Here is a 25,964-nt window from a genome sequence, read left to right as displayed (position 1 = left end):
AACCTGTGCTTCCAGTTTGACCAAGACAGTCCATTTGCCAGGTTTACTCATGGTTGTGCTGGCAAGTATTGGTCTGAGCAATGAACTGATGGGAATGTAGACACAAAGCTGAAAAAGGAGAAAGAACAAAGGTTGGGACCTCAACAAACCCAAGCACCCATCACTGCACCAAGACAGTCAGACAGTAAAGCCGTTGGTGTTTTCTAAACTTTGCCAGGCCCTGCGTGACCCAGCCTTGCTCACTTCACTCACCTTGCAGTCTCCTCTTTTGCAGGTCACTGATTCCATCTCTGCCCCGAGGGCCTCCTTTCTCTTTCTCAAATAATAATAAGCTCTGTTCTGCCCTTGAGCTTGAATTCTGACCTTTCCACTGCCTGCAACCTGGCACTCTCCCCAAGTCTTATCCTGGTTAACTCCCTCTTATGATCAGAGTTCATCTTCAAAGTCACCTCCTCAGCAGGCTGACCACCCCAGTCCCTTTCGTCCCCACCCCTCACCCATTTCAGGGAATCCCCTCGACTCCTCTTTCAAAGCAGTAACCATGTCTTAAATTTTCTGGCGGTGGAGAATTTTATTCAGAAAGTCAAGTAGGTTTTCTTACATGCCTTTTGCTTGTGTTTATTTTTACATCTATGTCTGGGGCTCTTTAACAGTCTAAACATATCAGCACTTTGTTGGAATCTTTTAAGTCTTCCTTTTACTCTCTTATTCTTTCAATAAGCATTTAATGGCTAATGACCTCATACCACACCCATTCAGTTCAGTTCAGTTCAGTAGCTCAGTCGTGTCCGACTCTCCGCAACCCCATGAATCACAGCATGCCAGGCCTCCCTGTCCATCACCAACTCCCAGAGTTCAATTGCCACAAAAAATAAAAAGAGAATATCCTTATCACAAAGGATACAAAGAGAATAGTGACAGAGTTTCTGGGCCCTGGACCTGGAGGGGACCTCAGTGTGCTTGGGTAAGTAGATTTGTGAATGGAGAAATGACAGCACCGCAGGGAATTGCTTTAGTGATGCAGGACAGTCACAAGCTTCGGGAACCCTGGTGAATAATGCACTTCTGTTCATTTGAGTCTCTTACTGTTTGTAACGTGTGTCTTACCCACTGAAATCATTTAGTGACTACTTTAACAACTAACCTGAGTGAAGTTTTCACTTTGCTCCGATGTTCTAAACGTATCTTCAGTTACTTCCCAAATTTCTCCACCAGGATGCCCCATAAGCATTTCCAACTCAAGACATCCTAAGTAGAATTCTTTCCTCCAAAGCCTGGTCCTTCTTTACTCTTCACCTCAGTTGTTTGAGATGGAAAGCTCGGATCATTCTCAATGTCACCCTCTCCCCAAACCCACATCCAACAGGTCACCAAGTCCTGTCCACTCTAGGTCATAAATACTTCGTGATTTGTTCTCTTATTCCCACCGTCTTGCGTTAAGCCTTCACTATCAATTCCCTGAACAGGTTTTTAAAAAATTTCAGTAGATCTCTCTATCTCTTCTCTCTTTTCTCTACAGTCTTCTGACTTCCACCCCAATCTCATTTCTGAAATACAAGTCTGACTCTGTCACTCCGTGATTGCAATCCTTTCATGTTCTCAGATGTTTTTAGGATAAATTCAACATTTTTGGACACATCGTTCAATAGGGCTGCCTCAGTCTGGCTATAGATATATCTATCTAAGACAAATGATCTAAAATACAGAAAAAGTTATACACATAAAATTGCTCATTGGATACTGTAGTAGTCTTCTATTGCTGTTATAATAAATTACTGTAAACTTAGAATTTTGTGCCTTAAAACAACACAAAGGGAAGATGGTTAGATCCCTGGACTTTGTAATTTTGGATTTATTTTTGTGTCGATAAATAACCTCTATCTGCTTAAGTCATGGTCCATTGGGTTTTCTATTATTTATTGCCAAATGCAGTTGTAATTTATAAAAGAACTTCTATAGTTAAAGAAAAAAAAAAATCTGATTCTAAACTATATTTCCCCAAATCTTCCTAACCCCAACTCACTCCTTTCTCTGTTTAGCAAATGCCTATGCAATCTTCAAAACCCAGCTCAAATGGAACACCCCTACAAAGTCTTTCCCAAACTTTCCCTCAAGCAGATTAATCTTCGGTGTTCCATGGCATATTGTCCCTGCTGCTGTGATAGCACTTTTACACTATGTTGTATTTGTCTGCTTTCTTAACTGTCCCCTCTACTGAACTCCAAGCACCATATGAGAAACTAATGGGTTGAAATCACATTTTGTATTTGTTCGCTTCAAAGCTGACATAGCACTCAGTATATAGTAGGTACACGATAAATATTTTACAAATGAGTAAACACAAGATTAAAAAACAAGGTATATATGTTTAAACCAAATACCGTCCTTCTCGTCTAGCTTAATCCTTGGCTTTTCTCCATGTTGGCTCATTTGTGTTTTATTGGTAAAAGAATAATTGAGGGGTTGGAAGTTAGGGCATGTGTATTAGTACCTGGATCATTTTAATCAAGATGCAAGTGAGGAAATTTGAAGACATATTTGACTCAAAGTAGGAAAAAACTGGAGAAGCATAGGCAGTAATTTAGAGCAGAAATTCAGAATTAAGAACAAGAATCCCTCAATCAGGACTTCTCTGGTAGTGATTAAGGCTTCACCTTTTAATCCTGGGGATGTAGGTTTGATCCCTGGTCAGGAAGTTAAGATCCCATGTGCCTCACAGCCAGAAAACCAAATCATAAAACAGAAACAAATTCAATAAAGACTTTTAAAATGATCCACATTAAAAAAATCTTAAAAAAAAAAAAATCTCTCAATCACTACCATCCTAAATCATGATCTGTCTCAGATAAAAAGCAGTGTGGCTTTAGCAGACCTGGCCTAGACTCACAGGGCTGAGGGTTTATCTCCCAGCTCTACTTACCACCTAGGTGGATGTGGAGGCAGGTCACTTACACCCACCTTCCTAAGAGACAGCTTCTTCCTCTGAGAAAGGTGACTAGAAACACCTTTCCACCTGGCTCACAGAATTGTGGTGAAGATTAGCAAGGATCAGACCTGTGCATAAGATGTGGTACAACACCCACTTCAAATGTGAATCATGTAGCTTTATTATAGGTAGGAGAAAATAAATGTTTGGTGAATAGCTGAATGAATGAAAAAAATCAGACCAGTTTGCAGGTGATCTTACTTAAACCCAAGACTAAATGTAGGAATGACTTCATCTTTAAGGTTCGTAGAAAACATAACCAATATGACATCATCAATACAAAGAAAGCTCTTTCCCCCCACTGAGTTGCTGATCCTTAGACTTTCTTTATATGGTGCAAAATGTTTTTATTCCATCATTTGAAATACAGCTTGAATGCACCAGAGAAATGAGAAAGGTAACATGGAGACTTAAATTAACACCAAGGAATATATGACTATTTTCCTTTTTTCAAAAGCATGTTCTAGTAGGGGCTAGGAGAAGGCAATGGCAACACACTCCAGTACTCTTGCCTGGAAAATCCCATGGACGGAGGAGCCTGGTAGGCTGCAGTGCATGGGGTCACGAAGAGTCAGACACGACTGAGCAACTTCACTTTCACTTTTCACTTTTATGAATTGGAGAAGGAAATGGCAACCCACTCCAGTGTTCTTGCCTGGAGAATCCCAGGGATGGGGGAGCCTGGTGGGCTGCCGTCTATGGGGTCACACAGAGTTGGACACGACTAAAGCGACTTAGCAGCAGCAGCAGCAGTAGGGGCTAAGGGGGAACTCAATTTCTTTTGTTTTGCTTTAAATTGTAAACAGAATGCAGTATGCTTTGTTAACTGCACTGCTGAAGGAGAGAATAATTGTGTGATCTAGAAGCCACCACCACTCTGGTAAGGATATAACAGTGACCCTTCTCTATGTCCTCCATTGTCTTGCCCTTGAAATTTTGAACCTCCTGCTTAATTTAAACTGACAGCTATAATACTGATCTGAAGTTAAAAATAAAAAGTAAAGACAACATAACCCCTAATTTATATATATTTGTGTATGTATGTGTAAATATGGATATAGATATTTCTGATTTGGAAGAGCATTAGAGTAGATCACAGGGACTTATATTGATTTATTTCCACATATCAAATGCTCACTAATCTGCTCTTGCTATGATCAATATAGTCATCACAAACACCATAATGAAAAAAATCCACATGAAAAATCGGTCTATGACTTTTGCAACCTTCTTCCATTCACTCCCCTTGGAATTGGTGGCCTTGTGGTCTTTGAGGCACTTGGCAATGTACTCAATATTCCTCGTCAACACTCTGTACCGTGCACAGAAACTGTCACCATCCTCCAGGTTCTCACCCTGGCACCTCAAGTCATTCTTTAAGAGTTTGTTCATTTCCTTCTTTCTGGAAGGGTCTTTATTTCTGGATGTTTTCAGATTAGGCTCTGGAAGTTTGTCATAAACCTTAGTAAGGCGGTCTCGCTCCCTGTCCTGGTGGGTGCTAAGGCAGCTCTCACCCACGTCGTAGACAAACAAGATCCTGGACATGTATTTCAGGATGACCACCCGGGCCCAGGGTGGCACTGGCCGGGCCTCGGCCCCGCAGAAGTGGATATTCATCACCATAATGGTCAAGGCAGTGGAGGCTGTGATCAAGGCCATTGTGGCTATGTAGTATTTGCCTGGGAAAATAACAGCAACCAAGTTAGCTTAAACCTGTCTTCAAGGGACTTTGCTGGTGGTTCAGCAGTTAAGAATCCATCTAGCAATGCAGGGGACGTGGTTTTTATCCCTGGTTGGGGAACTAAGATCCCACATTTAAAGAAGAAGCTAAGCTCACGAACTTCAATTAGAGAATCCATGTGCTGCAATGAAATATCCCACATGCCACAGCTAAGACCCGAAGCAGCCAAATAAATAAATATATATTTAGGGGGGAAAACTGTCTTCATATTTGACTCACGAAGAAACAAATGGAAGTTGTACACATTAATGGTGACTAGTATAGACTTTTGAATAAAACTGGGTTCAAATCTCAGCTCTGTCATTCAGCAGACTTGTGACCTACAGCAAGTTATATAATTCTGGCAAGCCTCAGCTTTCTTCTCTATAGAATGACTATAATATTCAAATATCACTCACAAGACTATGGTGATGCTTAATTGAAAAAACACAGGAAAAGTTTTCAGCACTGTCCTCTTCCTTGAGTTAAAAGGTTTGTAAACTTTTGCTATCACTATGTGAAAAACTTCTACATTCAGCAAAACAAATAAATAATGAATGATCTTGGTCAGTTCTCAGAATTGTCTTTAAACCTGGTTAATATGGAATCTCACTCTTACTGGAGAAGAAAGGAGATATTGTGTCCCTATTAGTCTTTAATATGTGATTGCAAAAAGCAAATAGTCATGAAAAAGGAAAATTAAGGAAGGAAACAATAAAGATAAGTGAACAAATTTCGGAAATACAGAACAAAGAACCTAGAAAATGAACAAAAACAAGTTATTTGAAAAGAGCTATAAAACTGATAAACCTTTGATAAGGCCATTCATGGAATAGTGGCAGGAGAGAGAAAAAGGAGGCAATAGAAAAATAAGAGGACAGAAATTTAGAAAACAATACAATAACATTACAAATAGCTGTATGATAATATATTCAAAAACCTAGATGAAATTTCTATAAATATGTGTGTTAGTCGCTCAATCGTGACTGACTGTTTGTGACCCCAGGGACTGTAGCCCTCCAGGATCTTTCATTCATGGGATTTTCCAGGCAAGAATACTAGACTGGGTTGCCATTTCCTTCTCCAGGAGATCTTCCCAACCCAGGGGTCAAACCTGGGTCTCCCACATTGCAGGCAGACTCTTTACCATCTACAAGATGTCAAATTTAGTCTAAGAAGAAAGGATGCTTGAATAGAAATAGGAATTAAATACCTCTACCCACCCATCCATACATGACCACGGGAAAAACCATAGCCTTGACTAGACGGACCTTGGTTGGCAAAGTAATGTCTCTGTTTTTTAATATACTATCTAGGTTGGTCATAACTTTCCTTCCAAGGAGTAAGCGTCTTTTAATTTCATGGCTGCAATCAGCATCTGCAGTGTGATGGACATGAGTCTGAGTGAACTCCGGGAGTTGGTGATGGACAGGGAGGCCTGGCGTGCTGTGATTCATGGGGTCGCAGAGAGTCGGACACGACTGAGCGACTGAACTGAACTGAACTGAACTGACCCACCCATCTTCCAAAAAGCTCTAGAACCAAAAGGTTTCACAGGTGAGTTTCACTGAATTTTTAAGGAACAGATAACTCATATCTTAATGCAAGTTGTTTCAAAAATAGAAAAGAGGGAATACTGCCTAACTGGTTCATTTTATGAAATAAATTTAGCCTTGACTCTAAAAGACGCAAGAAAGGAAATTTTAAGGCCATTTCATTTATAGATACATTTGAGAAACTCCTATAAAAATTACTGGCTAACTAAATCCTATGGTGTCTTTAATTGATAACTCATCACGATAAAGAAGGATTTAGTTCAACAACAGAAAACTGTAATTCACAACACTAATAGAGGAAAAGAAAAAACTCACATGATTGTCTTAACAGATGAAAACCATACATTTGATAATGTTCATCATCTGTTTATTATTTGTTAAAAGCTCTGAGTAAACTAAAAATAAAATCTTTCTTAACATTGTAAAGGTCAAAAGCCTGGATCAAATGCTATACTTAATGCAGGAAATGTAAATACATTTCTTAAAACTGGAACTCTATTTCATAGGTGCTACAAATAACACGTTGTGACTATTAAATACTCTCAAGAAAGATCTATGTGCACCCTTCCTAAAAGGATACATTTCATATTATCACAGAGACAGGAAAAGCAATGCTTGTAAAATTCATGAGACATGTTCTGAGACATCTTTCTTCAGAAACTGAGCCAGCTTGCTGTTGAATTTCCCTGGTAAAGCAGAGAGCAGGATCTGCCTATTGATCCAGCCTCAAACAGGGTTATGATTGGATGTCATCACTGTCAATCATTTCTGCCTTAGACGAAGTAAGGAAAGAAGCAACACACCGTTTCCTCTTTATTAGTGGTGATGAGAAAGGAGAGAATTTTCTGTGTCTATCTCTCAAAAAGACGTGCATGAGAGCGAGTGTGTGTGTGTGTGTGTGTGTGAGTGTGTGTATGTGGCTTGCTTGGAGAAACATAACAAGGAAGAAATCTCCAAACAGAGAAACCAATGTAATAACATCTGAATGTTATTCAGATGGATAATACTACATTCGGGAGAGAAAAGGCAGCATAATGTCTCTTTTATATTGGTCACTAAGTCTCTTGGTGTTCTGAAATTTCACCCCACTGATGGCTTTACAGAACTAAAAACTAGATCTAGCTTCTGATTCTTGAAAGCATCTATTACAACATAAGTCACTGAGGCAGAGGTGGTGGGTCTGGGTGTTATCCTTGGTGGCAGGAAGTAGGTATTAAAGGTATTAGAAGGGATCTCACAACAAGAGAGGTAAAGGAAAAGAAAGGCAGTGATGGCAGCCACAGTCTACACTCCTACCCTTAGAGGAACATTTCATTATTGCAGATGTTTGAAAATGTGATCTACTTTAGAATCACCTCAGATTCCCAAATCTTGTCCAAGACTGCTTTTTAAAAACCTCTTTTGCTGTGAGAACCTGTATTTTTTTATTTTCTTTCCTGTGGCTGAACCTCATGGCATGTGGAACTTTTCTGATCAGGGATCGAACCTGCACCCCTGCAGTAGAAGCACAGAGTCTTAACCACTGGACCACCAGTTACCTGCATTTTTAACAGTCTCTCTCACACCTATTATACCCAATAAAGGTTGAGAATTATTCTATCAAGGGTAGATGGCAGGCTTAAGAATCTAGCTCATCATTTCCATTATGTTTACCATTTTTCCCAAGAAGAGACCCCTTGTGATGTGATAAGATACTGATAGTCACTGTTTGTTCAGTCCTCACCATATGCCAGGCTCTGTGCTAAGCAACGGCACAGTGAGGGAGCAATCACACAGATTGTGAAGATGATGAAGTAGAGACTCAAAGATTAAGTAAATTGCTTAAGGTTGATTAAGGTAAGGAATGGTGAAGTCAGAGTTCAAATGCAGATTTCTTTGACTTCAAAAGCAGGGCCTTACCCTAAAAGCCAGTGGTTTCCAGAATCACCCAGAAAGCCTGTGAAAACAGTTTGCAGGCTTTACTCCCACCCTAGTCAGCAGGTCTAGGGTGGGCCCTGAGGATTTGTATATGCAAATTGAGGCTGATGCTGCGGGTCCAGGGACCATACTTCAAGAACCACTGCTCTAAACCACACAGCTCTCATTCCTCTTTTGGGTAAACCTGGAGACCTCGAGCCCAGCTTTGTCTTGAACAGCCACATCACTATTCAGAGATGCCAGCTGAAGACACTAAATGAGCCTGTGTTGAGTTTGCAGTTGACTGAATTGTTATGAGTTTAAAGGCACAGATACAGCTGCAGTCACCAAAAAGCTGACTCCAAAGTGTAAGAGACTTGAACTCACCGATCAGAGGGACGTTTTCTGAGGCTGGCATGATCTCTGCCACCATGAGCTGAAATACAGTCATGGCCAACAGTATGGTCACTCCCAGGGAGACCTTTTCCCCAGAGGCTGCTGGGAGATAGAAACTCAAGGGAGCCAGAAAAGATATGAGGACGCACGGGATGAGGAGGTTGACAATGTAGAAGGAGGACCTCCTCTTCAGAAGGAGAGTGAACGTCACATCCGGGTAAGGCTCAGAGCAGCAGCCGTAGGAGATCACGTTCTTCACAGCAGGCATGCCGTGCACCTCCCACTCCACGTCTTCAATGAAGTCGGAGAGGTCTCCACTGTCCAGGGCATTGAATATGTCCACCTGATTGCCATTGTAGGTCCAGGAGCCAAAGGTCAGGTTGCACTGCTGATTATCAAAGGGGAAGTAGGTGACGTCCACCACACAGGAGCTTTTGGTGATGGCTGGTGCATCCCAGGTGATCAGCCCATCATACCGCAGGACCACGTTGGTGTTCACGGGCTCGGAAGATTCATCGTCAGCCCTGGAGGTCAGAGAAGGAAAATGAGAGCTGCTTGCCAGGACAACTCACCAAGTTCTTTAACCCAGACAGCTCATTGCCCTTTCCCCATCACTTCAGTGTCTTTGGCAATGGACCACCATTCTTGTTACCCTGGCTTGAAAGTCCAAAATCAACTCTAATTTGCCCTTCTTCTAACTAGTTAGGCCGAGTTCTCCTGGATTCTTCCTTTAAAGCGTCTTTGCCAGACTTTCTTAGTGGTCCAGTGATTAAGAATCCACCTGCTAATGCAGGGGACACGTGTTCAATCCCTGGTCCGGGAAGATCCCACGTGCCGTGAGGCAACTAAGCCCATGCGCCACAAGTACTGAGCCTGTGTACACAGAGCCCGTGCTCCACAACAGAAGGAGCCACCGCAATGAGAAGCCAGTGCACCCCAACGAAGAGCAGACCCCGCTCACCGCAACTAAAGACAGCCCACGTGCAGCCCAGTGCAACCAAAATTAAATAAGCATCGTTGCCTATTATCCCTTCCTCTCCATTCCCAATGCCATTCTCTTGGTCCAGGTATAATGATTCAAACACCCAGACAAAAAGTAAACGAGGCTAAAATCTGACAGAGGCTCTGCTTAAATGATTTTGCTAACTTTGGGCACAAGAATATTAAAGTAGCTCTTTGTTGCTGTTGGAAGAATTGTACATGTTTACTGTAGAACATCGGAAAAACACAGAGGAAAAAATTATTCATCTCTAATCTAAAAGATAATAATTTATTCTAGATATATCTTATTTTTGCTTTATCAATATTTATGGCTGGCATTTTGGGGGTACAAAATTTCTGTTTCACTTTGGGGAATGACTTTCTCCACCACCATTGTAAGGCAGATGAAATGATGATCAAGGTACCCTGGGCTCCCCTGGCCAGGGGCTGGCTTGTGACCTGAGCTGGGTCCAACAGATTCACACTCCCTGGAGTTTACATATTAAGCAGAGTGACCCAAAGACCAAAAAGAGTCAATCTGGTAATGGATTCCTAGAAAAATCAATTAATTAAATTTTTTTAAAAAATTCAATAGCCCCTTGTCTTGAACTATGGAGTAGCCCTAGTCTGTCCTTTCCAAGGCCTTATCAATGATTTTTCTCCTTTAATTCAGTAAGCTGTAGCATATCCTTCCTACAAATTCCTTTTTTGACAAGGTAGACAAAGTCAATTTTCAGTGCTTTCAGCCTTAACTGATAAGTTTCTATTAATATTTAATGCATATTTTTCTGAGTGTTCCTTACAATTTTTTCCCTATAAACTATATTATGGCTAAATGTAATGTGATATGCTGGATTAGATCCTGAAACAGAAAACAGGACATTAGTGGAAAAGCTGATGAAGTTCAAATAAAACCTGTAGTTTAGTTGTGTGCTCAGTCGTTCTGTCATGTCAAACTCTTTGTGGCCCCATGGATTGTAATCCACCAGGCTCCTCTGCCCATGGAATTCTCCAGTCAAGAATACTGCAGTGGGTTGCCATTTCTTACAACAGAGAATCTTCCTGACCCAGAGATCAAACCTGAATCTCTTGTGTCTCCTGCATTGACAGGCAGATTCTTTACCACTAGCACCACTAATAGTATTAGTTTTGGCATATGTACTATGGTTATGTAAGACATAATCATGTTAAGGAAATGTTAAGGAAAACTGCGTGAAAAGTAAACAGGAACTCTGTACCAACTTTTCTTTCCAACTTTTCTGTAAAATTATCTTGAAATAAAAATGTTCAGTTCAGTTCAGTCGCTCAGTCGTGTCCGACTCTTTGCGACCCTATGAATCACAGCACGCCAGGCCTCCCTATCTATTACCAACTCCCGGAGTTCACTCAACTCATGTCCATCGAGTCGGTGATGCCATCCAGCCATCTCATTCTCTGTCGTCCCTGTCTCCTCCCGCCCTCAATCCTTCCCAGCATCAGAGTCTTTTCCAGTGAGTCAACTCTTTGCATGAGGTGGCCAAAGTATTGGAGTTTCAGCTTTCGCATCAGTCCTTCCAATGGACACCCAGGACTGATCTCCTTTAGAATGGACTGGTTGGATCTCCTTGCAGTCCAAGGGACTCTCAAGAGTCTTCTCCAGCACCACAGTTCAAAAGCATCCATTCTTCGGTGATCAGCTTTCTTCACAGTCCAACTCTCACATCCATACATGACCACGGGAAAAACCATTGCCTTGACTAGACGGACCTTTAGTTTACCAAAAACAAGACTGAGACAATTTTAAAATGTAGGTGGTCATCTGTCCATAATCTTCTGCAACATTATTTTCATGGCTAAATGATTTTCAATTATACTCCTTTTTAGAGATGTGCCATAGTAATTTAACCAGCTCACTGATGTTCAACATTATGGTTGTTTCTATTTTTTACATTTACAAACAATGCACTAGTGAACATCCCTGTTGTCAAACTGTTGCATTTATCCACTGACTCTTTCCTTAGGTTAATTTGCTAGAAGACGATGTATTAGATCTAAGAACTGACATGTTTTACAAGTTTTTTTCCTACTTATTAACCTTTTGGTACCACAATGCAATGGTCTGATTATGTCCACTCTAGTCTTATATGCAGAGTACATCATGAGGAACTCTGGGCTGGAAGAAGCACAAGCTGGAATCAAGATTGCTGGGAGAAATATCAATAACGTCAGATATGCAGATGACACTACCCTTATGGCAGAAAGTGAAGAGGAACTCAAAAGCCTCTTGATGAAAGTGAAAGAGGAGAGTGAAAAGGTTGGCTTGAAGCTCAACATTCAGAAAACAAAGATCATGGCATCTGGTCCCATCACTTCATGGGAAATAGATGGAAAAACAGTGGAAACAGTGTCAGACTTTATTTTTTGGGGCTCCAAAATCACTGCAGATGCTGATTGCAGCCATGAAATTAAAAGACACTTGCTCCTTGGAAGGAAAGTTATGACCAACCTTGATAGTATATTAAAAAGCAGAGACATTACTTTGCCAACCAAGGTCCGTCTAGTCAAGGCAATGGTTTTTCCAGTGGTCATGTATGGATGTGAGAGTTGGACTGTGAAGAAAGCTGATCGCCGAAGAATCGATGCTTTTGAACTGTGGTGTTGGAGAAGACTCTTGAGAGTCCCTTATACTGCAAGGAGATCCAACCAGTCCATTCTAAAGGAGATCAATCCTGGGTGTTCATTGGAGGGACTGATGCTAAAGCTGAAACTGCAATACTTTGGCCACCTCATGCGAAGAGTTGACTCACTGGAAAACACTCTGATGCTGGGAAAGGTTGGGGGAGGGAGGAGAAGGGGACGACGGAGAATGAGATGGCTGGATGGCATCACCGACTGTGTGGACATGAGTTTGAGTGAACTCCGGGAGTTGGTGATGGACAGGGAGGCCTGGCGTGCTGTGATTCATGGCGTCGCGGAGAGTCGGACATGACTGAGCGACTGAACAGTTGAGTTCACTCAAACTCATGTCCACAGAGTCGGTGATGCCATTAGCCTCCAATTAAAAAAAAAAAAAGAATATTGGAGTGGGTTGCCATTTCCTTCTCCGACAGGAGACATGCCTTCTGTCAAACGACACAGCCAGCCAAAGATAATAAATCTAGGAAGGGAGCAAGGGGATGCATGCCCCAACCTCACTCTCTTTTCTCCCTCCAACTGCTCACGATGTGTCTCGTTAGGCCAACCCAACCAGAAGCCAGAGGGCAAAGGGGTCCATCGTCTGAAAACCCCAGCTACTCAGGAGGAGCTTGGAGACATTACTAATAATTGCTTCATGACCAGTACTTTGTTTTATTTCCCTGGTTTCTGTGATCACATTATTTTACTGCTCAGCACTTGTAATGGTTTCCTATGGCCCACCAATGCTTCCAGATCTCCTTGAGCAGTTCTATAAGGGCTTAAAGGGCTTTTGATAGCCCTATCCCTGACCTTCTTTCCAGGCTTTAAACTTGCCTTTGCAATCTCTTTGTTGGCCGTCTCCGTGTGAATGATCCTTTGGTCTCCCAAACTGAACAGGTCTCATAATAAATCCATACCTTTTTCTCCAAACCTGTTCCTCTTCTCCCTCCTTCACTACCAATCTCATCTTTTTTTTCTTCTTTTTAAAGAGTTTTACTGATTGGCATACAATAAACTGCATACATTTGAAGTGTAAAATTTAATCAAATTTGACATATGTATATCCAATCTCATCTGAAAGTTTTCCTACGCTTTCCATCATCTAAGCTACGTAAGCAGAACTTAAAGCTAAACTTAACTCTACCCCAGACCTACTGAATGAGAATCTGTATTTTAGCAGGCTCCTCAGGTGATTCATGCACACTTTACAATTTTAGAAACTTAAGCCTTACTTGCCCACTCACTAAGACCCCTTGCTCTCAGACCAGGAAAAGGCCAACTGGTGATCTTATGATCCAGTTCAGCTTCCACTCTATACAAAGTCCAAAACCCATGGGCCAGCTTCTAGCTGGTCCACTCTGATTAAATCTTAATGTACTCAGTTGCTCAGTTGTGCCTGACTATTTGTGACCCCATGGACTGTAGCCCACCAGGCTCCTCTGTCCGTGGAATTTTCCAGACAAGAATACTGGAGGGGGTTGCCATTTCCTACTCTAGGGGAACTTCCCAACCCAGGAATTGAACCCCTGTCTCTTGCATCTCCTGCATTGGAAGGCAGAGTTACCACTGCACTGCCTGGGAAGCCCCTTAATCTTAACAGTATCATGTATTTTCCATACATGATCATAGACAAGGAAGCACCACTATTATGGGCTGAATTGCATCTGCAAAAAGTTCATATGTTGAATCCTAGCCCCTGACACTTCAGAATGCAACCTTATTTGGAATAGAGTCATTGCAGATGGAGAAGGCAATGGCAAGTCACTCCAGTACTCTTGCCTAGAAAATCCCACGGACAGAGGAACCTGGTAGGCTGCAGTCCATGGGGTCGCTACTAGTCGGACACGACTGAGCGACTTCACTTTCACGCATTGGAGAAGGAAATGGCAACCCACTCCAGTGTTCTTGCCTGGAGAATCCCAGCGATGGGGGAGCCTGGTGGGCTGCCATCTATGGGGTCACATGGAGTCGGACACGACTGAAGCGACTTAGCAGCAGCAGCAGCAGCAGATGTAATTAGTAGTTAAATGTCTTTAAAAGAAGAGGTCATATTCTGTGGGATTATGAGTAATTTTTACTTCTGTCTTAGTGCCTTAATTTAGACAACTGTATCTTTTTCAAACAGTAAATCTATAAATTTTTTTGTGTTAAGAAAAGCACAATAAAATTATCTTTAATTTTTTAAAAAAGGCAAGGTCATATTGGTGTAGGGTGGGCATCTAATTCAACATGACTGATATCTTCAATGCACGGGGAAATACGGACACGGACAACACAAAGGGAACACGATGCCATGTGAAGAAGAAGGCAGAGATTGGGGTGATGCTTCCACAAGTCAAGGGACCAAAGATTGCCAGCAACCACCCAAGAGTCTAGGGCAGAGACATGGAACAGATTTTCCTCACCACCTCAGAGGGAACCAACCTTGCCAATACCTTTACCTTATACTTCTAGCCTCCAAAACTGTGAGACAATAGTTCCTGTGGTTTAAGCCACCCAGTTTGTAGTAATCTGTTACAGTAGCCCTAGAAAACTAACACGACTCCCAATACGGTTTCTCACCTGAAAGGGAGAATGTAGCTCTAAGATTTTTATGACCATTATTATTTTATTATCTGAGGTTTTATAACTACCAGTTCAGGATCTAAGAACATGAATTGACCTAACTTCATGCATGTTTCAAACTTTCCTCTTCCATTATGTTTGGTGGTGGTGGTGGTGGTGGTTGGTGGTGGTTTACTTGCTAAATCATGTCAGACTCTTTGTGACCTCAGGGACTGTAGCCTGCCAGGCTCCTTGGTCCATGGGATCTTCCAGGCAAGAATACTAGAGTGGATTGCCATTTCCTTCTCCAGGGGATCTTCCCTACCCAGGGATTAAACCTGGGTCTCCTGCATTACAGATGGATTCTTTACCAACTGAGCCAGCAGGGAGGCCCCATTCTGTTTACCTTCTGTTTAATCAACAAATTCATTCCTGAGAAGCTACTGACTTACACTTACTTGTTATATAGGACAATATCCGGTCTCCACACCAGGTCGCTGGGGATCCTGATGGAGTCTAGTCCATCATATTGGTCTCGATCCCACGTGAGATATGCATCATGCCAGATTTGGCGGATCCACAAATAGGCAGTCAGAATTTGGTTTCTCTCATCCTGCACAATTAACCCAGATATAACTGTCCAGCAGACACCTCAATCAAACACACTTTGTCTGTAAAACACCTGTCTTCAAAACAGGAATTCCAAGAGCACTAATCTATTTCCAATAAGTAAGCGAGAGTTTTTTCGCGTCTATCCCCTTGATTGACTGCCAAGGTCATATTTTTCCTGCTTGATTAGTATTTGGAACATCAAGTGGACAAATTTATTTAAATCATCAGATGCATGGGTCAACTGCTCAAATTTCTTTGAAAATTGATCAACTGATGAATGATTTTTTTGAATGAAAAAGTCAGCAAACATCAACAATGTATAGAAGAAAAGATTTTGAAGTTTCATAACTTTGTGTAACTAAACACATATAAGCATTAATGTATGTCTTCTTAAAACATCTTTTAAAAATTGGGATAAAATTCATATTGTATGAAACTCACCACTTTAACTACTTTAAAGTGTGCAATTCAGCAGTTTCCAGTTTATTCACAATGTCATGCAACCATCCCCATTCTCTGCTTCCAGAACATTTTGTCATCTCAAAAGAGAAATCCTATGACAATCAAGCAGTCAGTCACTATTTCCCCATCATTCTCACAGCTCCTGGCAACCTAACTTCGCTTTCTGTCTTTATGGTTTTGCTGACTTTATACATTTCATAGAAATGGAACATGTAATGTGTAACCAACTTTCTTGAGATGTTCTAAGACTGTTAATGTTCATGGAAAGACTTAGGTAATTTAGTGAAATTAATTTCGTAGAAAGCGTTCCTCTCCTGGAATTCCCTTCTCCCACCAGCTTGCACACAGAGCTGTCTGTTCTCATTGTCCCTCAAATTCCCAGGTAAGACATTTCCTTTAGAAAGCACTGTTAGTTTCATTCTAACCATTCAGAAGAGTCAACACTATGTTACTCACCATATCCTTAATCTGAGAAAGTGTAATCTGGAGTGTGACGTTCAGGACTTTATCTGTATCCTCTACTGGACGAAGAGCATTAGAGTAGTCTTCAAAAAGGTCATTAAACAACTTCTGAGCATATTTTCCATCTGCTGGTTCTACAGCTGCTCAAAAAGAGGGATCTGGATCAAGCTTCAGTGTTATGTGTATTTCAAGGCAAAGAGCAACAGACCAAGGACTAGCATTGGTTCTATCATCCCTACCTACCGTCCTACCTATCTACCTACCTACCTACCATCAGCTAGGGACAAGCTCTGGGTCAAGTGGAGTTATTTCTCTGGAAGGCCCTACAGGATCAACATGAGACTGTAAGAAGCTGAAATACTTCCTTACAGTTAGAGCATCTGTTCTTTTCCTGGCCCACCCAACATTCCACCAAAGAAGTGACCCCTGAGCTAAGACAGTTGCATACCCACCAGCCTCTTACCTCTCAGTCTGGAGGCAGCAAAGTAAATCCAGCAAAAGGAGATGCAGGAGTGGGGCCAGCTCATCTTTTTCCCTAAGTCTCTGTAAGTCCCTGGCTAGGCAGTGCGGTCTTCCGCTTCTCCAGCAATGGGAAGGGTCTGGGCACACAGCTGCCACTCTGTTTCTGTCTCTGCACAGCAGATGGGGAGCTCAGGCTTGCCAGGAACAAAGCAAGCTTGCCAGGTCCCCTCCCCATCAGTAATCTGAGACTAGCAGCTCCAGCAGGTAAGATGCCAGGAGCCCCAGGTGGGTTAGGTCAGGCAGTGCTGCCCTGGGGGAGTTGTCCCAGTTGAGAATCCCCAGCTAACTTCACTAGGAATATCCAGACCAATCTTTCAAGGGAAGAGAGGTGGGAGCCCAACACACCTGAGATTCCACCTATGCAGACCAGGCATTTTCTACACCTGCATTGAGTAGATTCAGTCTGAGTTTGGGGTCTAAGAAAAGCTGAACTGACCCATCCATGGGGTAGCCCATCCAGAAAGGCCCTATGCGCTTTGAGGGCCTTTTGAAGAGGGAAAGAGAAGCAGTTCCATGATCTTTGAACAGATTGGCATTTGGGTTTCTTCTCTGCCTCTGCTTCTCATCACTCCTTCAGTTGTCCCACTGAGCATGGGCCTTGTATGGTAACTTGTGTGAGTCTGCGTGTGCGCATGTGTGCGCGTAGGTGGGTGGGCGGCACCAATGGATGGGAACAGAGCATTCACTTCCTTCCGAAGCTGCAGCAACTCCATGATTTGGACTAGCAGCAGACGACCTAGGTTTCACTGCTAGTCCAAACCCTCCCTCGTTATACACAGCTTTCCTGAACTAGAGACAGGGAAAATAATCCCTCTCTCCCAGAGTTACTGGGGTATTGTATGCAGAAACCATTTGTAAATTGTAAAGCGCTAAGTACTCTTGCCTGGAAAATCCCATGGGTGAAGGAGCCTGGTGGGCTGCAGTCCATGGGGTCGCGAAGATTCGGACACGACTGAGCAACTTCACTTTCACTTTTCATTTTCATGTATTGGGGAAGGAAATGGCAACCCACTCCAGTGTTCTTGCCTGGAGAATCCCAGGGATGGGGGAGCCTGGTGAGCTGCCCTCTATGGGGTCGCACAGAGTCGGACATGACTAAAGCGACTTAGCAGCAGTAGCAGCAGCAAGAGTTGGAAACAGATGGCGAAACAGTGGACACAGTGTCAGACTTTATTTTTCTGGGCTCCAAAATCATTGCAGATGGTGATTGCAGCCATGAAATGAGAAGACACTTACTTCTTGGAAGGAAAGTTATGACCAACCTAGATAGCATATTAAAAAGCAGAGATAATACTTTGCCAACAAAGGTCCATCTAGTCAAGGCTATGGTTTTTCCAGTGGTCATGTATGGATGAGAGAGTTGGACTGTGAAGAAAGCTGAGCACCGAAGAATTGATGCTTTTGAACTGTGGTGCTGGAGAAGATTCTTGAGAGTCCCTTGGACTGCAAAGTGATCCAACCAGTCCATTCTAAAGGAGATCAGTCCTGGGTGTTCATTGGAAGGACGGATACTAAAGCTGAAACTCCAATACTTTGGCCACCTCATGCGAAGAGTTGACTCACTGGAAAAGACTCTGAGGCTGGGAGGGATTGGGGGCAGGAGGAGAAAGGGAAAACAGTGAATGAGATGGCTGAATGGCATCACCGACTTGATGGATGTGAGTTTGGGTGGACTCCGGGAGTTGGTGATGGACAGGGAGGCCTGACATGCTGTGATTCACGGGGTCACAAAGAGTCAGACACAACTGAGGGACTGAACTGAAGAGTTGGACACAGCTGAGCGACTTTCACTTTCATGTAAATATTAGTAATTTTCACCTCTGATCAGCTTTGCAGATACAGAATTTCTGCATTTACCAAGTCATCCACGGTTTACTACTAGCACTTTAAAAAAAAAAAAGTTCAAATGCTAAGAATGTATAAGAATGATTCATAAACTAATGGTGCTTTGCATTTGAATGCTACTTTATATACTCGCAGTCATTTATCATATGTGATCTAATTCTGTTCACACAAAAGAATGTCAGTTTCCATTTGTCATAGTCTGTCCCTTCTCTTGCTTGGGGAAACTGCCTTGGAAAACTAAATTAAGATCATTCGGTTGCCTGGAATCAGAGCAAGGAAATTGGATAGCTCTACTTCATCAGGTTACAGCCATCTGATGAGTCACCCTGTCCCTTTTCAGGAATATATCCTCCAAATGGAACAGACACTCAAGCCATCAGCTAAGTGTGTTTCTTAATTGCCAGTGCCCTTGTGTTGATTGTGAGGATGTAACTTTTATGACTCCCTTAGTCTGGCACAGTTCCTGGTCCCCACGCACAGCCCTCCCTCCTAGAAAAAACCATCCACTCTGGAATCTTAGAGGCTGAAAGTCCTTTTGAAATGGAGTCAGATGCCTCATTTTCACATGAGGAAGCTGATGTCTAGAGATTCAAGTGGCTTGCCTCCAGCAGCACTTGCCAGAGACAGAATCCAGGCCACCCACCCCCACTCATTGTGCTCCCCATGCTAACTTGGCCTCTTCTTCTCATGGGGAGAGATGCTCTATCTTATGTCTTTGATGCCTTATCACAGGGAACAGCCCCTGGGAATAAGTGATCAGTGAACAAACACATGGTGTTAGCTACTGCTCCAGCTGCTTGTAAGCTGCCTCAAAAGTAATCATCTTTGGCAGTCTGATTGCTTTACATTAACTCAGTTCATTCAGTTGGTCACTTGGAATTCTTTTTAAAAATGGTAAGAGCCCTAAAGGAAATCAGTCCTGAATATTCATTGGAAGGACTGTTGTTGAACTCCAATACTTTGGCCACCTGATGTGAAGAACTGACTCATTTGAAAATACCCTGATGCTGGGAAAGATTGAAGGCTGGAGGAGAAGGGGACGACAGAGGATAAGATGGTTGGATGGCATCACTGACTCAATGGACATGAGTTTGAGTGAACTCCGGGAGTTGGTGATGGACAGGGAGGCCTGGCATGCTGCAGTCCATGGGGTCGCAAAGAGTCAGACACGACTGAGCAACTGAACTGACTGACTGAGGCTCATCTGTCAATGTTAACACAAACCAAATTAACCCAATCCTTTTTGGGGGGCAATTCTGCCTTTTAGGCAAAGATTTTAATAACTAGAAAGCAAACTCCTCTTAAATTCATTCTAAAAACAACCACTGCAATGAGAAGCCCGTGTACTACAAGGAAGAGTCGTCCCTGCTCACCACTAGAAAAAGCCCACGCAAAGTAAAGAAGACCCAGTTCAGTCAAAAATAAAGAAAGAAATACAATTTTTAAATTAAAGAAAACAACCACTAGGTGTTTTCCTAGGGACCTATACACATTTACCCAATCACTACACTTCCATTAGCTACAAATTACAGAGAGAGAGGCAGAGAGGTCTTTAACATAGTGGTCCTATAATTTGTAAGAAACTAGTGGAAGAAGTAATCCATTAAGTTCACCATTTAGAGTTCAATAAGGCTAAAAAGCAAGCAGACTGACTTTCTAAAACATACTCTCAGGCAATGAAGATAATCTGAATAAACCACAGCCATCCAGAAATTTGGAACCTCCAGGGTACATCCCATTTCCTGAGAGTCCATTAACTTTGGAATGGTCACATCTGTTAGCATATTAATTCAGGTTCACAGAGCACGAAACTATTTAAATTGGGAAGTTCATGATATTCAGGCCAGCAGTTACCTTTCCTGGATCATGGGTAGAAGTTCCGAACAGCATTTCACCATAGTTTGTGTGATATCACCGTCTGAGGGAGTATATTCTGGCCCTGCCCAGGGACCTACAATTCATAAAATTTCTAGAGAGCACAAATCCTTTCATTATCTGTATCTTTTGAGAAGTAGCTTGTTGTTATTCATTAGTAAAGTCACATCTGACTCTTTGTGACCCCATGAACTGCAGCACACCAGGCTCCCCTATCCTTCACTATCTCCCTGAGTTTGTGCAAACTCATGTCCATTGAGTTAGTGATGCCATCCAACCATCTCATCCTCTGTCGCCCTCTTCTCCTACCCTCAGTCTTTCCCAGCATTAGGGTCTTTTCCAATGCGTTGGCTCTTTGCATCAGGTGGCCAAGGTATTGAGAAGCAGCATTCCTTGCCAAAACAAAGTATTTCAGCCATTTCAGAGTTCAGTTCAGTTCAGTCGCTCAGTCGTGTCCGACTCTCTGCAACCCCATGAATCACAGCACACCAGGCCTCCCTGTCCATCACCAACTCCCGGAGTTCACTCAAACTCATGTCCACACAGTCGGTGATGCCATCCAGCCATCTCATTCTCTGTCATCCCCTTCTCCTCCCGCCCCCAACCTTTCCCAGCATCAGAGTCTTTTCCAGTGAGTCAACTTGTCTCGTCGCATGAGGTGTCCAAAGTATTGCAGTTTCAGCTTTAGCATCAGTCCTTCCAATGAACACCCAGGATTGACCTCTTTTAGAATGGACTGGTTGGATCTCCTTGCAGTCCAAGGGACTCTCAAGAGTCTTCTCCAACACCACAGTTCAAAAGCATCAATTCTTCGGCAATCAGCTTTCTTCACAGTCCAACTCTCACATCCATACATGACCACGGGAAAAACCATTGCCTTGACTAGATGGACCTTGGTTGGCAAAGTAATATCTCTGCTTTTTAATATACTATCAAGGTTGATCATAACTTTCCTTCCAAGGAGTAAGCGTCTTTTAATTTCATGGCTGCAATCAGCATCTGCAGTGATTTTGGAGCCCCAAAAAATAAAGTCTGACACTGTTTCCACTGTTTTTCCATCTATTTCCCATGAAGTGATGGGACCAGATGCCATGATCTTTGTTTTCTGAATGTTGAGCTTCAAGCCAACCTTTTCACTCTCCTCTTTCACTTTCATCAAGAGGCTTTTGAGTTCCTCTTCACTTTCTGCCATAAGGGTAGTGTCATCTGCATATCTGACGTTATTGATATTTCTCCCAGCAATCTTGATTCCAGCTTGTGCTTCTTCCAGCCCAGCGTTCCTCATGATGTACTCAGCATATAAGTTAAATAAGCAAGGTGACAATATACAGCCTTGACGTACTCCTTTTCCTATTTGGAACCAGTCTGTTGTTCCATGTACAGTTCTGACTGTTGCTTCCTGACCTGCATACAGGTTTCTCAAAAGGCAGGTCAGGTGGTCTGGTATTCCCAACTCTTTCAGAATTTTCCACAGTTTATTGCGATCCACACAGTCAAAGGCTTTGGCATAGTCAATGAAGTAGAAATAGATGTTTTTCTGGAACTCTCTTGCTTTCTCCATGATCCAGCAGATGTTGGCAATTTGATCTCTGGTGCCCCTGCCTTTTCTAAAACCTGCTTGAACATTTGGGAGTTCACGGTTCACATATTGCTGAAGCCTGGCTTGGAGAATTTTGAGCATGACTTTACTAGCGTGTGAAATGAGTGCAATTGTGCGGTGGTTTGAGCATTCTTTGGCATTGCCTTTCTTTGGGATTGGAATGAAGACTGACCTTTTCCAGTCCTGTGGCCACTGCTGAGTTTTCCAAATTTGCTGGCATATTGAGTGCAGCACTTTCACAGCATCATCTTTCAAGATTTGCAATAGCTCAACTGGAATTCCATCACCTCCACAAGCTTTGTTCGTAGTGATGCTTTCTAAGGCCCACTTGACTTCATATTCCAAGATGTCTGGCTCTAGGTCAGTGATCACGTTATCGTGACTATCTTGGTCGTGAAGATCTTTTTTGTACAGTTCTTCTGTGTATTCTTGCCACCTCTTCTTAATATCTTCTGCTTCTGTTAGGTCCATACCATTTCTGTCCTTTATCAAGCCTATCTTTGCATGAAATGTTCCCTTGGAATCTCTAATTTTCTTGAAGAGATCTCTTGTTTTTCCTATTCTGTTGTTTTCCTCTATTTCTTTGCATTGATCACTGAGGAAGCCTTTCTTATCTCTCCTTGCTATTCTTTGGAACTCTGCATTCAGATGATTATATCTTTCCTTTTCTCCTTTGCTTTTCGCTTCTCTTCTTTTCACAGCTATTTGTAAGGCCTCCTCAGACAGCCATTTTGTTTTTTTGCATTTCTTTTCCATGGGGATGGTCTTGGTCCCTGTCTCCTGTACAATGTCACGAACCTCTGTCCAGAGTTCATCAGGCACTCTATCTATCAGATCTAGTCCCTTAAATCTATTCCTCACTTCCACTGTATAATCATAAGGGATTTGATTTAGGTCGTATATGAATAGTCTAGTGGTTTTCTCTACTTTCTTCAATTTAAGTCTGAATTTGGCAATAAGGAGTTCATGATGTGAGCCACAGTCAGCTCCTGGTCTTGTTTTTGCTAACTGTATACAGCTTCTCCATCTTTGGCTGCAAAGAATATAATCAATCTGATTTCGGTGTTGACCATCTGATGATGTCCATGTGTAGAGTCTTCTCTTGTGTTGTTGGAAGAGGGTGTTTGCTATGACCAGTGCATTCTATTGACAAAACTCTATTAGCCTTTGCCCTGCTTCATTCCATGTTCCAAGGCCAAGGCATTTCAGAGTTGCTATGAGCCAAATTCTCTTCTATGGACAAATTTCAGGGGACATGTCTTTTCCCAAAATATAATATTAGGATATTAGAGACATTTGATACGATCTTAATAGCTTTAATCACAATTTTTATTATATAAGCAATATATGTATGGTGTAGCAAGTTAGAAAGTATAGAAAAACACAATGAAGGGAAAGAAAAGTTACTCAGAAGACTCCATCCAGGCAGAGATAGGTTTCATGTTGTGGCCATTTTTTTAAAACAGTCATGGAACTGTATTGTCATATCCTATAGTCAAGACTATGGTTTTTCCAGTTTTCATGTATGGATGTGAGAGTTGGACTGTGAAGAAAGCTGATCACTGAAGAATTGATGCTTTTGAACTGTGGTGCTGGAGAAGACTCTTGAGAGTCCCTTGGACTGCAAGGAGATCCAACCAGTCCATTCTAAAGGAGATCGATCCTGGGTGTTCATTGGAAGGACTGATGCTAAAGCTGAAACTCCAATACTTTGGCCACCTCATGTGACGAGTTGACTTACTGGAAAAGACTCTGATGCTGGGAATGATTGGGGGTGGGAGGAGAAGGGGACAACAGAGAATGAGATGGCTGGATGGCATCACTGACTCAATGGACATGGGTTTGGGTGGACTCTGGGAGTTGGTGATGGACAGGGAGGCCTGGCATGCTGTGATTCATGGGGTAGCGGAGAGTCGGACGTGACTGAGCGACTGAACTCAACTAAACCGAACTGATGAGATCTGGAAGGACCCAGGTCAATAGGAAAACTCACTCCATGCAGATCAAATCACAAAAGGTGCTCTAAATACTCCTTTTCTGTTCTCATGGGGTTGCACTGTAATTTACGCAGGATCTACCCTGAATGGTCTCTCATCCTTTCCTACACTCTCCCTCCCTCAGGGTCCCTGCTCAACCCTTTTAGCTGAAACTGGTGAGAACCCTTTGTCCAATGAGGTCAGGCCTCCTGAGGGCATTCCCAGCTCCATTCTGGGAGAAGGATGGCAGTGCTTCCACTCTTTGAAATAGAGTTCCCCTCGACAGAGAATTCGCATGAATTCTTTTGCCAAAACACCCTCTCCCCAGTAGCAGAGAAGGGAGGTGGGGAGAAGACAAAGGAGTGAAGAGGACAAGTAACTTCATTCGGTTACATGTATTTGTAAATAAAAATTGCAAAAATCAAACATATTTTGTAAAGGGTTTCCCCCGACAAATTAACATGGCATGAATAATTTCTCCATTTCCTTAAATCTAGAATCAGAATATTTTTAACCCTTGAAAAACTCATGGAGACCATCTAGCTGACTTCCCTTGTTTTACAGGGAAACAACTTTCAACAGCTTTCCTTTGAGAGCCAAGTCAGAGCCCCTCAGCCTCCTGGAGCCCAAGCTCTTGGTATAGGAGAACTATCCTGGGTGCCCAGAGCTGTCACCTGCTGACCAACGCCTCCTCCCAACTCACTGAAGTCTCAAGAGATGCCCTGATGGGCCTCTGTGCCTGAGGACTTATTTCACGCTACTTTCTAATGGATTCATCTGAGCATGTATCTCGAAATTAAAAATTCAAGGTTTTTTCCTTTCTTTTTTTTTTAAGGAATAATCTCCAAATTCTTTTACCATGCACCAAGGTTTGGGATAAGGGTTGGTAGCTAGGATGTCAAATCATGCCGAAAGGATTACTACCTACTGAGGCCACACTCTCTGAACATTTTCTGGTTTGTTTTAGTAACAAGAAAACAGTATTGATCTTAAGAACATAAATCTGGTTCTTGGATTCAAGCCTTCCTGGCTCCTCCTAGTTGTGTTAACTTTGGATGGGTTCCTTAACCACTCTGTGTGTGTTTTGTCATCTATAATATGAGGACAAGTATAATAGTACCTGCCGCTCTTGTTTTGAGAACTAAATGAGTTAATATATGTGAAACTCTTGAAACCAAGCAGGAACTTGCAGGACCTTCCCAGGGACAGACACACCTCACACACACACACTGACATGTCCCCCACCTTTTGTTTGTAGAAAAGCTTTATCCTCCTTGGCCTTCCACGAGCTCTAAAGAGAAAATTTAATAAGAGAAGTGAAAAAATGAGGAAAGAAGTCAAGCAAGGCAAAATAATAATACTTTAGCCCTAAAACAAAACCAAGGATCTTCAGTTCTTCCTCAAGGGCTAAAGATAATATCCTGAGCCACATCCTTGAGTTGTTTTGCAGGTATTAAGACCACCACCAGGTAGAAGACATTAACTGCATGCTGACCACCATCACAGAGCTCCCAGATGGGAAATAGAAGGCTGATAATGTTGGCTTCTGAAATACTACTCTGTTACCTCACCATCAACCAATCAGAAGAGTGTTCATGAGCTGCTCAAGCACCCCCAGAACTCTCACCTCTAATGATGTCTTTAAAAGTCCTTCCCTGAAAGCCACTGGGGAATTTAGGTCTTTGAACATTATCCACCCATTCTCCTTGTTTGACGCTTTGAAATGAATGCTACCCTTTTCTTCAGCACAACCTGGTGTCAGAAGCTTGGCTCTGCTTTGAGTTGGGTGAGAGGGCCCAAATTTGACTTGGTAACACCCTGATACCAGTGCTTAACTATAGAAAGCACTAAACAAGTGATGATGAAAGGGGAAAAA

At 42.5% G+C, this 25,964-nt stretch overlaps 1 protein-coding gene and 1 long non-coding RNA gene across 3 annotated transcripts; one reads left to right on the top strand and one right to left on the bottom strand.

The window, feature by feature from the left end:
• The first annotated feature begins 783 nt into the window (after positions 1-783).
• Positions 784-25,345, top strand: LOC129562049 (uncharacterized). 2 transcript variants are annotated; one of them, XR_016037443.1, is made up of 3 exons: positions 784-964; positions 6,023-6,263; positions 24,653-25,345. It is a non-coding gene; the product is annotated as an uncharacterized LOC129562049 (long non-coding RNA). The 2 variants fall into 2 exon arrangements; XR_008687099.2 differs by lacking the exon at positions 24,653-25,345 and adding an exon at positions 11,653-13,974.
• CHRNA9 (cholinergic receptor nicotinic alpha 9 subunit) lies at positions 4,124-16,955 on the bottom strand. The gene is made up of 5 exons (XM_055434992.2): positions 16,734-16,955; positions 16,265-16,410; positions 15,193-15,347; positions 8,546-9,078; positions 4,124-4,665 (listed from the first exon to the last, which is right to left on the bottom strand). The coding sequence occupies exons 1-5, from the start codon at positions 16,795-16,797 to the stop codon at positions 4,124-4,126; spliced, it is 1,440 nt and encodes a 479-aa protein (XP_055290967.1). The 5' UTR covers positions 16,798-16,955.
• Positions 25,346-25,964: the final 619 nt, after the last annotated feature.

This window comes from Moschus berezovskii, chromosome 5 (genome assembly GCF_049115385.1).
Source record: "Moschus berezovskii isolate FMDL1 chromosome 5, NW_MosBer_1.0, whole genome shotgun sequence".
In the NCBI taxonomy this organism is placed as follows: domain Eukaryota; kingdom Metazoa; phylum Chordata; class Mammalia; order Artiodactyla; family Moschidae; genus Moschus; species Moschus berezovskii.
This window is presented reverse-complemented; position numbering and strand designations above follow the sequence as displayed.